The sequence below is a fragment of the Odontomachus brunneus genome, unplaced genomic scaffold, assembly GCF_010583005.1.
Source record: "Odontomachus brunneus isolate Ranch 3 - 2012 unplaced genomic scaffold, Obru_v1 Obru_scaffold_027, whole genome shotgun sequence".
Classification (NCBI taxonomy): domain Eukaryota; kingdom Metazoa; phylum Arthropoda; class Insecta; order Hymenoptera; family Formicidae; genus Odontomachus; species Odontomachus brunneus.
The window spans coordinates 468232-482501 of record NW_022639477.1 but is presented as its reverse complement, the minus strand read 5'-3'; the positions used below and the strand labels follow the sequence as shown (position 1 = coordinate 482501).

The following is a 14270-nucleotide window of genomic DNA, read 5'->3' as shown; positions in this document are numbered from 1 at the left end:
CCCCCCCCGCGCGCGTGCGTGTGTACACGCCGCGCGAGCAGTAAAAAGTCCTACTACTACTGCTACCACCATAGCCGACAACGCGGCAGGAATGAAGAAGGGATAAGGGAGGGGGAGGACGACGCGCGCGTTTATTGCCGTGCGAGAGCGTGAGCGCGATATCTCCATAAACTATCCCGGCGAGCGTGATTCCGGCTGACAATGATTATCGTACAGGTGTAACAGGAAAACGTAACAGCTCGGCTGCGGTCAGACGGCTGACGATGATGACAGTAATTGCCGAGGAATTAGCGACGTTAATAACCTCCAGGCAAGAGGGAGAGAGAGGGGGAGGGACGGCGGCGGGAGGCAGGGGAGCGAGCCGGCGTTCGCAGCGGCATGTGCGTGGACACTTACCGCGGGACTGGTCGGCGTTAATGTAACACCCGATAAATCGCGGCCACCGCGATATTTCGCTGTGCTCTTTCGCGTCTCGTCGTCTGGCGTCCGTTATTCATGCCCGCCCAGCCGCGCGTTTTTTTATTCCCCTGTCTCTCTTTCTCCCCCCTTCCTCCGCGCTTTTTTTGTTTTATTTCCATCGCGTCGCATGGAGCACGGGGCGCGCTCGGACGACAACGCCCCGGCCTCGTCATAAACGCGGGCTATTAATCGCGGGACCGCGTGGCAGGAGCGAGAGCGTGTCGACGAGGCCAGCTAGCTGACTGGCTGGTTGGTTGGCTGGCAAGAGCGGCCAACCGACCGACCGACCGACCGACCGACCGATCGGCACGGCATTTCGATTTTATAAATATGAGAGACTGGATATACGTAGGGGTCGCGCCGCTGATCGTACACCGTCGCGGCGAGTACGAGAGCGTGTAAATCGCGCGGGCGCGCGATAATAATAAATCCCCGCTGGGGTGTCGTCCGACTGTCGGTGGTGCGCGATAAATCCTAATCGAATTAAAAGTAACAGGCGACAACGACATAACGACCGTTCTAATTCGCGCGAGTACGTGACGGAGCAGGCGCGCTTTTACCTGCGCGTTACCTGCCTAACTAGCCTCGGCGGTGAAAAATGCCGTCGCCGCTACGTGAGCGCTTATCTCGCGAAGATACCGGCGGCATAAAACGGCTGATACGACACGATCGTATTGCGATTCCCGTCGGAATTTATATTCCATCGCAGCGAATACCGCGCACGTTTCGCACGATGTGTATCTCCTCCTATCCGCGCGACGGCCTGTTCCACGTAGCGAATACGCGAACGTGAAGGGAGTCCTGAAAGAGTTACGCTCCTCGTTCAACCTTAATACGTAACTCTCGCCGCGACGAGCGGAAATCCGACCGTGTGGAAAAATCGCCGTCTCGTCCCCCGGAGCACGTTACATCCTACTTCTGCTCTCGTTGCTTCGCACGACGAAGGAATTCGCACGCGCGCGCGCAGCCACACACATATATACACTCGTCGCACGTCGACATCTCTAATGAGTCTCTCGGTTCTGATCGGACGTGATCGCGCAACTTGCAAATACTCTCGCCTCGTGCCGTCGTTTGCACGAGCTGTTTAATCATTACTCGCATAATTACTCCTGCGGGATCTCTCTGGTCGCGCTTAAAATATACGCGAATGTGTCAACTCGTTATTCGTGCGGCAAAAAGATATGAAGAACCCGCTACCCGACTTGTTTGGTTGGCTGCTGCCGCCTCGTGCGAATCGTAAGGTCAACTTGCGGGGTTTTATTCATGATTTGAGGGACGCATCCTGCCGGAAAAAGAAGAGGAGGCGGAGGAGAAGGCAAGAATAGGCGGGATACAAAGCGGCGGGGTGGAGGAAATAACGGGCTCAGCTGCTAAATATTCAATAAACGTGAGCATTACTCGTCGCTGCACGCCCGAGGTAGATTATAGCGGAACGTAGACGACGACGTGGAGGAGGAGGAGGAGGAGGAGGAGGAGGAGAAGCGAGAATATCGAAGTAGACGCGTGAGGAAAGAAGGATCGCTATTCATTCTCGTCGGAATCTCGTGATCGAGATCCCCGCTCGACCCGCGTCAACAGAATGCCTCTCTCTTTCTCTTTTTCCTTAAGATGTCCGTGCTCGAACGCTACGTCTAACACCGACCTGTCGATAATTCGACGCAAATTTGCTCAATATTCGTATGTAAAGGAGTATTGCCGAAATCGTACAGAAAGATATAATATAAATAATATGATATGATAATCGGAAAAATTTAGTTGTAAGCAACATAGCTGCATCATCCTGGTTATTTTTGTGTACTAAGAAAAAGATGTTTGGTAGTTGTCACTATAATCACAGAGAAATAATTGCTACAAACTATGATCAAGAAAGTTATTTTTAATTAAATTCTATTATATTATTCTATTAATAATAATAATTTTGTGTGCACTACTGCCATTTTCGTGTTAAAACAACCGACATATGTTTGGAGCCAAAAGTAACTACAATTTTAGTTAGATCAACCGTTTCTTCCTCTCAGTGTGATAGTAACGCGTATGGTTGGCATGACTCAGTTACTTTGACACATCAGCTACATCAATGTAGCGGCACGTGATCTGATTGTGGCGACTAGAAATCGGTTGGGATGACATTTGCCGTGAATACACTTTGACTGGAGCAATCAGATATCATCATTGCTGCAATGTCAGTAACTCAACGATTGCTCTGTGGTGCAGCAACCACGTGATTAGTTGTTTCGTATTTTACTATTGTATCTGATTAGCCTAACCAGATTTACGCGTGGGCTAATTGTACTGTTCTTTTCTCATGGATCGTACACGATCTCTTTAAGTGTTTGATGCGGCACGCATCAAATAGTATATGATTGAAAAATATTTGTTTATGTTTTTCATTGTTCATTTATTTCTCAATTTTATCGTTGAATATCGTTCATATTCGGTAATAAAATGAAGGAATAGATGAGATGCGATTCAGGAGATGGGTACGATTTCAGCAACTCGACTCTACACACAAAGATGAGATACCTGGTGGAGAACTTCGCGAACGGATGCACGAATCCAATGCGGCGAATGAACAGACGTTCGCGCGAGAGAGCTGAGATTCATAAATTTATTTTTACGACGAGATTAGGCGGAGATACATTCGGCTCGCGGATGTTCGACTACGATTCGCTGAGTCTTGTGGGTAATTAAGAACCCGGGATCTCTCGTCGTCGTTGTCGTTGCTGAATCGATTAACGCTTTTTTTGTTTCCCGTTCTCGCCGAGTCCAAATGATACGATCGGGACACACCATCTTTCTCTCGTTTCGAAAAGAAAGAGATACGACGACGACGACTTTGTGACGAAAGATACGAAATCGGCGCGTTTTGCAATACCTACCGCTACGACGACGGCGTCGACGCCGTCGCCGCAATCGGATGGATGCATACGAGGGGAAACAAAAAATTCAAATTGCTCGATCGCCACGATGAATATGGATAGAATGCAACTCGGGGACTTGACGACGAGATCTTTGTAATGCAGATCCGAAATGAATCTTTATCCGAAAATAATACGTCGGCGCTGCAGCCGCCAGTCGTATGAATAGGCACAGGCAGGGAGAAAGAATGCATTTCGACGCGATGCATTATTCGATTTGATAAATCGTATGGAGAGCAGAGTAACAAACGAAGAGAAGAACGGAGAAAAAAGGAGGGGAAAGGTAACACAACTCCGCCATTCGTTCCGAGTGCTCCTCGAAAAACCGCCGCCGCCGCACGCGATCTCGGTAATTCCTAATAAAAGTCCCGGGAATTGGGTTGCCTTTTTCGTCGCACAAGTTTTCGCGCAAGAAGCGACAGCAGCAGCAGCAGCAGCAGCAGTGGCGGCGTGGAAACCCCGACCGCGCTCTATTTACATATTATTACCTTGTTTACATATTTATTCAATAGCTGAGATCCCGGAGGGTCGCAAACACCCCGTAATCGGAGCTTTCACCTCGCACGGCCCTTTAATTTCGAATTAAAGACCGCGCGTGCGCGCGCAACGTGCCAACGGGGCGATTAATAAATCACCGCGTAATGCTGCCGCGAAAATCGATCGTGGCGGATCGTGGAGGATATCGCGGATGAGGTGTTCTCAAACAGAGCGCGAGACTGGCTCTTACCTGTTTGTGCATCTCCACGTTGAGGCCGTACGACATCTCGTAATACTGCAAAAGTGAAACAAAACAGGAAGATTAGATCAGTAGTCGGTACTGTAACTTGGAATGTATGCGTGGTGTATATGTGTTGTATATGCATGTGTGTGTGTGTGTGTGTATGTGTTGTGTGTCACACGAGATTAGTGTAAGCGTAGCGTTATGTAGCTGCGTTGTCATGTGCCTTAACGAAGCCGTGTCGACGTTAAAAGCGCAAGCCGACGCGTGCGTTCTCTCATGCGCAAGCCGAACTTTGCCGGAATGTCGCCCCACATGGGAGGAAGCCAAACGCGCGCGTTTTAGCCGCGACGACGACTTCGTCATCGTCGTCATCGTTTCGTACTTCCGGACGAAGACGGTGGTAAGCGAAAATGTGCCGTCGAACGCGGGGCCACGGTTGAATCTGTGCCACGGATGCGCGCGATTGAAAGGAGAAGTAATAAGAATGGAAAAAAAAAAAGAAGGACAAACATCGCTCTCTTTCTCTCTCTGATCGACGACGAGAGACAATTCATCGGCGTCTTACACGGCGTGTCGGCCCCCAAGCGCGCCACGGGCGCCCGCGTAATAATCGAGGGAGATGGATAAAATATTACACGGCAGAATAAACGGCGAGGCCACTCCGCCGTGTGATTAATCGAATTATCGAGTTTCGTAAACCAAGACGCCGCCTTGAATCCGTAATGACCGGCCGCGGGAACCGCCGCCGCCGCCGCCTGTTCGCGCTGATAGGATCCCTAAGAGCCCCTTCGCGATTGCAGGGTCGAGATTATATCGATCAAATGAGATTACGAGATTACGAAAAGCGGACCAAATTGAGCCGTAATGCGAGACCGTGGTCTCGGTAAGAGGGATAAGCGCGTCGAGAGAAAATGAGAAAAACGAGGAACACCGAGGAAGGAGCTCGCGCTCTCTTGGCCCTCCTCCTTCGGCGGGAAGGAGTGCACATGTGTGTGCTGTGTGTATGTGAGTGAGAGAGATAGAGAGAGAGAGAGAGAGCGCGTGTGCGTGTCGACCAAAGACCGGTTTCTCGTAACATCGTTTCTACATCGTGTGTACAAGACTCCAGCCGGGGCTGGCTTTAACTAATTCGCTCACCGAACAGCGGTTCTCAGCTCGCACGTGAGTACGCAATTTTCCACGTCGCGGAGGCTCGCGGGGCTTCCCGTTAAACGCGGCGTTTACGACCAACACACAACGTGTAGTCAAGCGCGAATACACGCTCGGTATTCTCCGACGACGACGAAGACGACGACGAGTGGAATCCAAGAGGACCAACGGGATCCGAGGTGGAGGAAGGCGCGACAACGACGTTGCAGGACACACGGACTCTCTGCCTGACCGCAGAGCGGAGTGAAAATCCCCGGCAGTTCGCGATTTTAACGAGCGTCTTGAATACAGTCACTGCGTTATGTATCTCGGCGAATCAACGACCGTTGTCGGAGACGGAGGAGAGCTTTATTGCACGGCGATCGTAAAGAGCGCACTAAACCGCGCTTTAATATATCGGGGCAGCACAGTCGGTTCAGGGTTTTTCTCACGGATTCACGGAGGGCGGGGAGGAGAGGCAGGTGCTGATGGTGAGTGCAAACGTAATAAACGAAGGAGCGATCGCGCGAGGTCCTTTTTCTCGCGAATGTTCCCGTGCGCGGGAGATCTGCGCCCGTTACCGTCGGGGGAATGAAATATTTGTTTCGCGATGCGATAGAATTACCGTTAATACTTTAAACGCCAGCAAATTCGTCTGAATGAATATTTTACGGGCCTGCTCCGGACAGGCCGCGATTAATTAAACCCGTTTGTTTTAATAATTCGATATTCATTTAGCGCGGTTTATCTTCGAAATTACGATTATTTTGTAAATTTGCGAGAGAGCGCCGCGATACATGTACGAAAATGCGAATGTAAAATTCGGCCGCGCGTGCACATCGCTTTTAAATATAAATTAATCCGCCCGTATATTTTTATTACATTCGCGCTCGCGAGCATTATCAATAAATCGCGAAATGTATATTTCAATCGACTCTGTTCTTGCGAAAATAATAATTTCGCTGAAAGCGCGTAAAACGCACGTTCGCGTTATAACGGAACGTAATTACGTCTTTTTCCTACACGCGTCAACATCGCTATAATGTCGAGAGGGGGCGGGCGGAGACGATTAAAAATTCGCCAACGCAGCCTCGCCCCGTCGCTTAACCACCACCCACCACCATGTTGGAAAATCGATTACGAACTACTCGATCTAATGTTTACGCGATAAAGCTCGACGAAGAATTCTCCTCCCTGCTCCTCTCTGCCCCTCCTTGCACAGTATTTCGGTGGATTCGCAGAGTACGAGAAACAGTGAGAGAGGGGGAGGATGAGAGAAACGATTAAGAATCGCGGCTACATGGAGATCGTCTCACCGCCGCAGACTGTCTCAACGAAGTAATTGGCCTTTAATTAATAGACTTTCCCCGAGGGCGAGACCGAGGACCGCGTCAGGAAAGGGAAAGAGGTCGGGATCTTAATTATCGCGAGACTGGAAACGCTGCTCGCGCGGTCGAGACGTCTAATACGGAGCGGTGCGCTGTGAACAGCAGCAGTCAGTTACGATAATGAAGTAAAGCCGCGTAAAACGTCCACGAGGCGACCGGGAATATTCACCACGTAGCACGGTAACCGCTTATTCGCCGCGCGTTTATGCGCGCTCGTTTTTCATCGCGCCAAAAACGAAGGAAACACAGCAACTCTCTTCTCTCTCGCGGCGTGTCTGTTCCTCTCTCTTACGCGCGCGCGAAGAGTCCAAAGATCGTATCCCGGACGCGTGTCAAATGCTAGATATGTCTTTCCGATCCTCAAGCTGAAGTAATGTTGTATTATGTAGCTTGTATCAAAATAACAAAATTTGGAATTAAAAGAACATACTTGACACGTTGGAAATATTGTTCGATAAACACACGGAGGTAATGTTGTAGTAAAAATTTCTACAGAATTGTGTAAGCGAGAATCGGCATGTGTTGCAGTAATATGTTATCCTTTCATTTCTTACGTGTTTATACCTTAGGAAAACTGACATGTGATGATAAAAAATTTACTAGCTCATTTATATTTCAGAGAACTGAACATGTAAACCATTTGCTTCCCAGCAAAACTTACTGTGTTCCTTGGCAAAACAGACCTTATCTACAGTCTATATTCCTGTGTGCATTACCAGAAACATAGTAAAATTGACCATAATTTGTACGAAATGAAACTCTAACATTCTCTCTCCGTGTATGCGTCCAGAATAAGACCTCAGGAGACGACTCGCGTTCGCTTCTCCACGTCGAGTTTTCCACCGTTTGAGAAAAGTCCCCGCGCGCTCGGGGCTGTTATTAGCCGGGGGAACTTACTCCGCCCGCCGTATCACTCCCCGACCGAGTCGCGAGAGCGATTTGATTGCGAAAACGACTCGGGGCTGCTACGATCTTTCAATTCCCCGAGCAGCCGGACGATATCGATCACGATCGATATCTATCCCGCCAACGTGGCCCGTCGTCTCCCCCCGTCGCAAACGAGAGGGCAGAGGGGGATGGAGACTCTTATCGCGGCTCTCTATCGTCGCTCAATGGAAATCGCTCTTGTTGCGAGCGCGCTCTCTTAGCGATGGCGACATCTCTTCGACCGCATACGACTTGCAAATTTCGCCCTCGATGTAGCCACGCTTCACGGCCGAGTTGGCTTTGATTTAATCAAGAAAAACATACCTCGGCCGTATACATAGAACGCGAACGACGGAGGCAGCGGCGGCAGCGCGCACGCGGTTGCTGTTTACGTTGTCGTGTATACGTATTCGCGTTTGCGAAACGATTCAATCAAACGACGTAGTCGTGCCAACCGCGAGCAGGGCGGCCCCATCGCCTTCGATGTCGCCTTCGCGCTCCCCCTGACGAGTGTTCCTCGTGTACGAGGATTACTTTTACGTCCCGTCAAAAGGAATTTCAACAGCGAGTTCTCGCGCCCGTGATGGAGCATCGCGGGATCGGCGTGCCGATACGTGTCGGATTGTATCGCGGCCGGACAGAGGAACGCTCTCCGCGGCGATCATCCGCCGCTCGTAAAAGTTCACGAGCTCGACAATTACACGAAAGAGTCGTAAAGGCGTAATGCCCCGCGGCCGGGCTGTATAACGTCGCATAACGACGTCGTATGACGGCTATCCTGTGGCTCGCACGAACGCACGACTGTACCGCGAACGGTGGCCGACGTCGATAACAAATCCCAAGGGGATTCGCCGACGACGAACGGCTGGCCAGCCAGCCAGCCGCAGCTGGAGACGAGACGAGACGGAGATGAGGCGCATCGCATCGCGACGTCGTCGTGCTCGTTGCGCGGAAAACTTCAGGCGAGACCACCGGACGCGGAGAGAACGGCCGGTTTATGTACCGTTTAAGATATCTGGACTCGCGTAGTCGCGGTGGATGAACGCGATAGCGACTCGAAATAGAGAAGGAAAGACTGAAACAGACAGAGAGAGAGAGAGAGAGAGAGAGAGAGAGAGAGAGAGAGAGAGAGAACCGTCGGACAGGTATTAGGAGCTTGCGAAAGTTCATCGAATTTTATGTTTCTTAATATTATTAAATATTATGCAATACACACTGAAAGATAGTATACTTATTTGATGGGAATACTGATAACTTATTTGCGTATACTGAGAGAAAAATATAGTTACTTTCGCCCCCAACAAAACTGTTTTGTAATTTTAACCACAAAAATAGTTAGAATAACCATCTTTCTAATAACACTAACTATTTAAATAGTCAGAATAACCATTGTTTTAGTAAGTGTTAATAAAAGGATGGTTATTATAACCATTTTTGTGGTTAAAATTACAAAACAGTTTTGTTGGGGGCGAAAGTAACCATATTTTTCTCTCAGTGTAACTTAGATTCTTTTGTTTAAATAGAATACACAACTACTTTCATGAATAGGTTCTCTGGAGGTTTTAAGAAAATGTATATTTTCTCTTAAATGTGTATTTTCTCATTTGGAAAATATTTTATATTAGTATAAGTAAATATATGTTACTAGTACACCTACTGTGGCGAATAAATATTTACTATTTCTTAGATATTTTTCTCTCAGTGTATAAACATAATTAATTTCCTTAATATTATCAATAGCAATGAAACACTGCGCATCGCATCGAGAAAAAACATTGGGTATTTTCACTATTTAAGTAATTCTCAGTAACTTCTTGCTTTTTCTAACGAAAAAGAAGTAGCACCAATATGCATATATGCCGAGATTGTTATAGTTTTCCTTTCATAGAAATTCTTTTCAATTTTGTCACGTTTATATTTATTGTTTTGTTTCGCCGCACCGGCGACACACACAGGAATAGACTGTCACTAAGATCTATCTTGCTTTCACTTTCTAAAATATAAATAGCGCATATGAAAAATGAAAGGATAATAAATTATCGCGGAATGTCGAGCTATTCCATGAAATTGTACGATAACTTTTACTGTAAAATTCTGCTCGTATATAAGGCCATTCTCAGTAACGTTATGATAACCACATACAAAAGTGATTCTCTTGACCATAATCATTTCATTGCACAACTATAGTCACAAATAGTCAACGCGTTATTTTCTCAGTACAAGTTTAATCCAAATATCCGCGTTCATCGTTATCCGGCACTTTCTGTTATCTTTCAGATAATAGTCCGATTGCGCGCCGGTAAAATGACTCGTGCTTCGTGTCAGTGAAACTATCGACGATCCGATAAACTTTCGCAAGCCTCTGATAGCCCGGACAAACGGCAAGATGGCGCACGTCGTTAACTGCAAATTGCCGAGATCGCGCGACGTGACGATGCGATATATGTGTATATATATATATATATATATATATTTACACACATACACATACCATTCGAGATCCAGTGCTCGCTCGCGAATCGCCGATGACGAGAAGGCGAGACAAAAGGCAGAGCGGCTGCGATCGGGTTCCGCAGCGATCAATGACTCGCTCGATGCTCGCGAACGATGTTTAGCACCGGACGCGAGCGGTACCTGTTGCTACGTACGCCGGTCTAGAGCCGATACTACGATAAATTCTTGTTACGTCGGTAATCAATCATGAATGATAAAACGGCGCGATAGGGCGCGCAATAAATATGCTTTCGCGCTCGTCGATCGAAATTTGATTAAGTGCATTCCGCGGTTTCGCCGCGCTTCGCGCGACGTTCCGTTGCCACGCGGAACAATGAGCCGCGCTCGCGCTGTATCGGAACGAAAGTGGGATAAAGTATGATATGTACATTTAAAGCTGTCACACGCGAGTACCGGATCGGTGGTACGCGGCCGCGGAATAAAGGATCGATGCGCGGAACTCGCGCGAAGATCGATCGGTCGAGAGGGGCAGGGGGGACGGCATACCTGAACAAGAGCGAGCGACCTTCTCTCTCTTTCTCTCTCTTTCTCTCTCCCTCTCTCTCTCTCTCTCTCTCTCTCTCTCTCTCTCTCGCACATACGACGTGGCCGTACGTGAGATGATCGTGCGATTAATCTTCGCGCCGCGTGAATCGGCGGAAGTGCCACGTCCACGCCAGAGCGAGCGCTGCGCATTTTATATCAAGTTATTTGCATCGACCGCGACCGCGCGACCGACGTAGCGCGCGCGCGTCCCCGCCGCGACTACGGCCTATAAATTATTACGTACTCCTGTAATAATGCACGCTCCGCGCGAGTCTTGGGCAACGAACGAACCTCGGGGCCACGAACTTGCGGCCGCGCGTGGTATCTCAATAAAGCAGTCCACTCGAGGACAATTTGACAAAAAAAAAAAAAAAAAAAAAAAAAAAAAAAAAAAAAAAAAAAAAAAAAAAAAAAAAAAAAAAAAAAAAAAAAAAAAAAAAAAAAAAAAAAAAAAAAAAAAAAAAAAAAAAAAAAAAAAAAAAAAAAAAAAAAAAAAAAAAAAAAAAAAAAAAAAAAAAAAAAAAAAAAAAAAAAAAAAAAAAAAAAAAAAAAAAAAAAAAAAAAAAAAAAAAAAAAAAAAAAAAAAAAAAAAAAAAAAAAAAAAAAAAAAAAAAAAAAAAAAAAAAAAAAAAAAAAAAAAAAAAAAAAAAAAAAAAAAAAAAAAAAAAAAAAAAAAAAAAAAAAAAAAAAAAAAAAAAAAAAAAAAAAAAAAAAAAAAAAAAAAAAAAAAAAAAAAAAAAAAAAAAAAAAAAAAAAAAAAAAAAAAAAAAAAAAAAAAAAAAAAAAAAAAAAAAAAAAAAAAAAAAAAAAAAAAAAAAAAAAAAAAAAAAAAAAAAAAAAAAAAAAAAAAAAAAAAAAAAAAAAAAAAAAAAAAAAAAAAAAAAAAAAAAAAAAAAAAAAAAAAAAAAAAAAAAAAAAAAAAAAAAGACGAAAAGAAGTCGTCGGGACATGAATACCTCTTCGTGGTTAATGTTCCTAAGAGATAGAGTCTGCACAAGTCGATTTGAATTCTACTTTTTACCGGAATATTTGTATATTTTGAAGGATAAGTGTATTTTTAATGCACACAGAAACTGAAATCCTGCTTAACGCTTCTAAATGGCAGAAAACGCACAAAATGCCACTTGTAAATTCTAAAGAGGACCTCTCGGCAAAATTAACAGATTAAGTAGAATCGAGAGAGGTAGGCTCTTTAGAATATCAAAACAGACATTAAATGAAATATTGAGATCAAAAATAGAATCAAAATTCCGACTCGGGTGGCCACTTGTTCCTTAAAATGGCGCATTTTTATGGCAGGGCTGACTCGTGTCAGCGAAATGCGTCGCGAGTATCGAGTGAAACGTGCTCCAAGTTGCTTTTTGCATCATTCTATATCATGATTATAATAAACCTTGATGTTCTTATTATCACAGACGCTGCAATAAAGGTTAGCATAAAATCGATGGCAACTATTTAAACGTAAAATAAGAGCGTTAAGAATTATTCTTCTTTAAAAGAGTGAAATCCGTAAGTGGTTTGCATTTGTGACTTTATAATATAATAATGACATGATACAATGAACCACTGTGATTGCTTCCGCCATTTTGATGGGCCTGCAAGCTGAACCAGTGGAAAAAGACCCGATGAATTGTCAGACTCTATCTTCTAGGGACACTATTCGTCGTAAACTACTTTTCAAATATTTTTTACAAGGAGATCAAGACCTATTTTCTGTCTCTGCAGTTTTACGCAATTAAAAAAATATATATTAACAAAAAGGATCGCGACGTAAATTGCGCGTAGCAAAAGATCTCTGTGAAGCGCATTTCAATTTTTTTCAAAAGGCTACACCGCACGGCTGAACGTGGGCGCGCGCCGTGGTACCGGCGAGCGTAGTAACTCGTCGAGAGTTGGCCGCGAGATTAAAAGCGGCACCCTCGGCGACCTTCGACCTCCCGCGAAGAAAGCAGTGCGCGGCTCTTCGCGCCGCTTAATGAAGACGCATACACGGCTGACGGTGTATCGCGATAATGAAGATCTACGGGCGAAAGTAAGCCGAGGCTCGCGGCGGCGTCTGCGTAAATCCTCGCGGGACAAAGTCGAAAAACAAGAGCCCGAGGAGGGGTTCGTCTCCCGCGCATTGGCGAAGAAACGCCGGGGCCTCTTAAATTACGTCGCCAACTTGCGTCGCGAGACGGGTATTTTTTATTGCGGAAAAGGATCGTATGATCCGTGCGATTCTCAAACGCGCGCGTCGCGGCTTCACTGAGACAAACCAAGAGGGAAGGAGCCAATTGAAACCTGAACGTGTAATTGTATTCGCGCGGTGATAATTGCCAAGCGAAAATCGCCGCCAGACGAAGAAGCTTGCTTGTTCCATTAATCAGAAAATTCGAGAATATATGAGAAATATTTTTCAGTGTACTCGCAGCGTTGCATCGTGGCACAAATTTAAGCGAGCGCGATCTAAATCCACCATTCTGAACGTTCGCGTCGCGACCGTTCAGCCAAGAGTGTGCGCGAAAATAGATACGTCGATCCGCGAGGAAAACACACGTCATGTCGCATTATCCGCTCATCTGCTTATTCGCGATAAGGTTCTGTAAGCTTGGACTCACCATGACGTAGTGGCGCTGCATCTCCGTCTTCTCCTGGGCGAGTTTCTCCAGCTCCAACTTAATACTGTACAGAACAAGCAGGAAATCGCACGTGTAAGCTAAACATTAGTAAGTGCAGGCGACATTCAAAAGCTGTGGGGGCGAAAGAAAGAGACAGGAAGAGAGATATGTACGAAAGGGTCGGGGGACTATATATTATCGGGCCAGAGGAGGAGTATTAGTGGTAGTAGTAGTCGTCGTCTCGTAGCCGTGTCGGCTAATGGAGAACGTAACGAAATCATCGAGTAATCAGCGACTCGCGAGGGTGCGAGACTTGGGTTCGAGAACGCGGTGGGACGACGCGACCGTGTCGAAGCGCGAAACGTTCGTTTCATCGGCGGCCGATTACGCGGCGATTCGTTAATCCGTGCACGCGGATCCCCTCCTTCCCCCGCCCGCTCTGTCCCGGATTTTTTCGCACGTGCCTTTTTAATCGACCGAATCTGATTCGTTCTTCCCATCACGCCCCCGTATCGAGGATATTGCGGAGGGGTGGTGCGCAGCCAAGCCATTAAAAACACACAATTAGTGCAGCCGCAACAAACATCGATAATAATTGTTATATGCTGGCCATTATATATGTATGTATACGCGCGCGCGTGAATGTTACGCATAATATATGTAGGTGTGAATGTTGCGTCGAGCAAAGTGAACTGTGTTGAGTGTATTGGTGGCGTCGCGACCGGGGCGAATAATTCGCAAAAACGCGCGCCGAATCGACGAGGGGGCGTTGTGTATTCAGATACAAACAATCGCGGACGCGCTACCCCCGCGGTCCATGTGTTACACCGCCGTAAACGAGACTATTCTTCCCGTCGAACTCGCGTACCGATTAATAATTCTCACGATAGGACGTGCGATCGCCGCTAAGTGAATTCCGCGCGCGCGCGCGTGCACTCGAATCTCGCCCACTTTTTCCGTCCCACCCCCGATTTTTGCAGAAAAAGAAAGTTGATACGAAATCAATACGAGAATCGGTGGCGCGGATAGTAGTGCGCAGGTTCATTAAGAGTTAATCCTCGTCGCGCCGCGCTTCCCCCCCCCCCCC

The 14270-nt window shown here is 46.5% G+C and overlaps 1 protein-coding gene across 7 annotated transcripts in view; it reads right to left on the bottom strand.

The window, feature by feature from the left end:
• LOC116842733 (protein groucho-like) overlaps window positions 1-14270 on the bottom strand; it is a 112974-nt gene that overhangs the window by 52484 nt on the left and 46220 nt on the right. For 5 of the 7 annotated variants that reach the window (XR_004377767.1, XM_032812363.1, XM_032812361.1 and 2 more), the window contains 2 exons: window positions 13184-13247; window positions 4108-4152 (listed from right to left, as the gene is read on the bottom strand). Coding sequence is in view for 6 of the 7 variants with exons in the window: in XM_032812363.1 (XP_032668254.1) it covers window positions 4108-4152; window positions 13184-13247 (109 nt within the window). In the remaining variant the exon portion in view is untranslated. The remainder of the gene's footprint in view (window positions 1-4107; window positions 4153-13183; window positions 13248-14270) is intronic. The other 2 variants (XM_032812362.1, XM_032812364.1) reach the window with 1 other exon arrangement.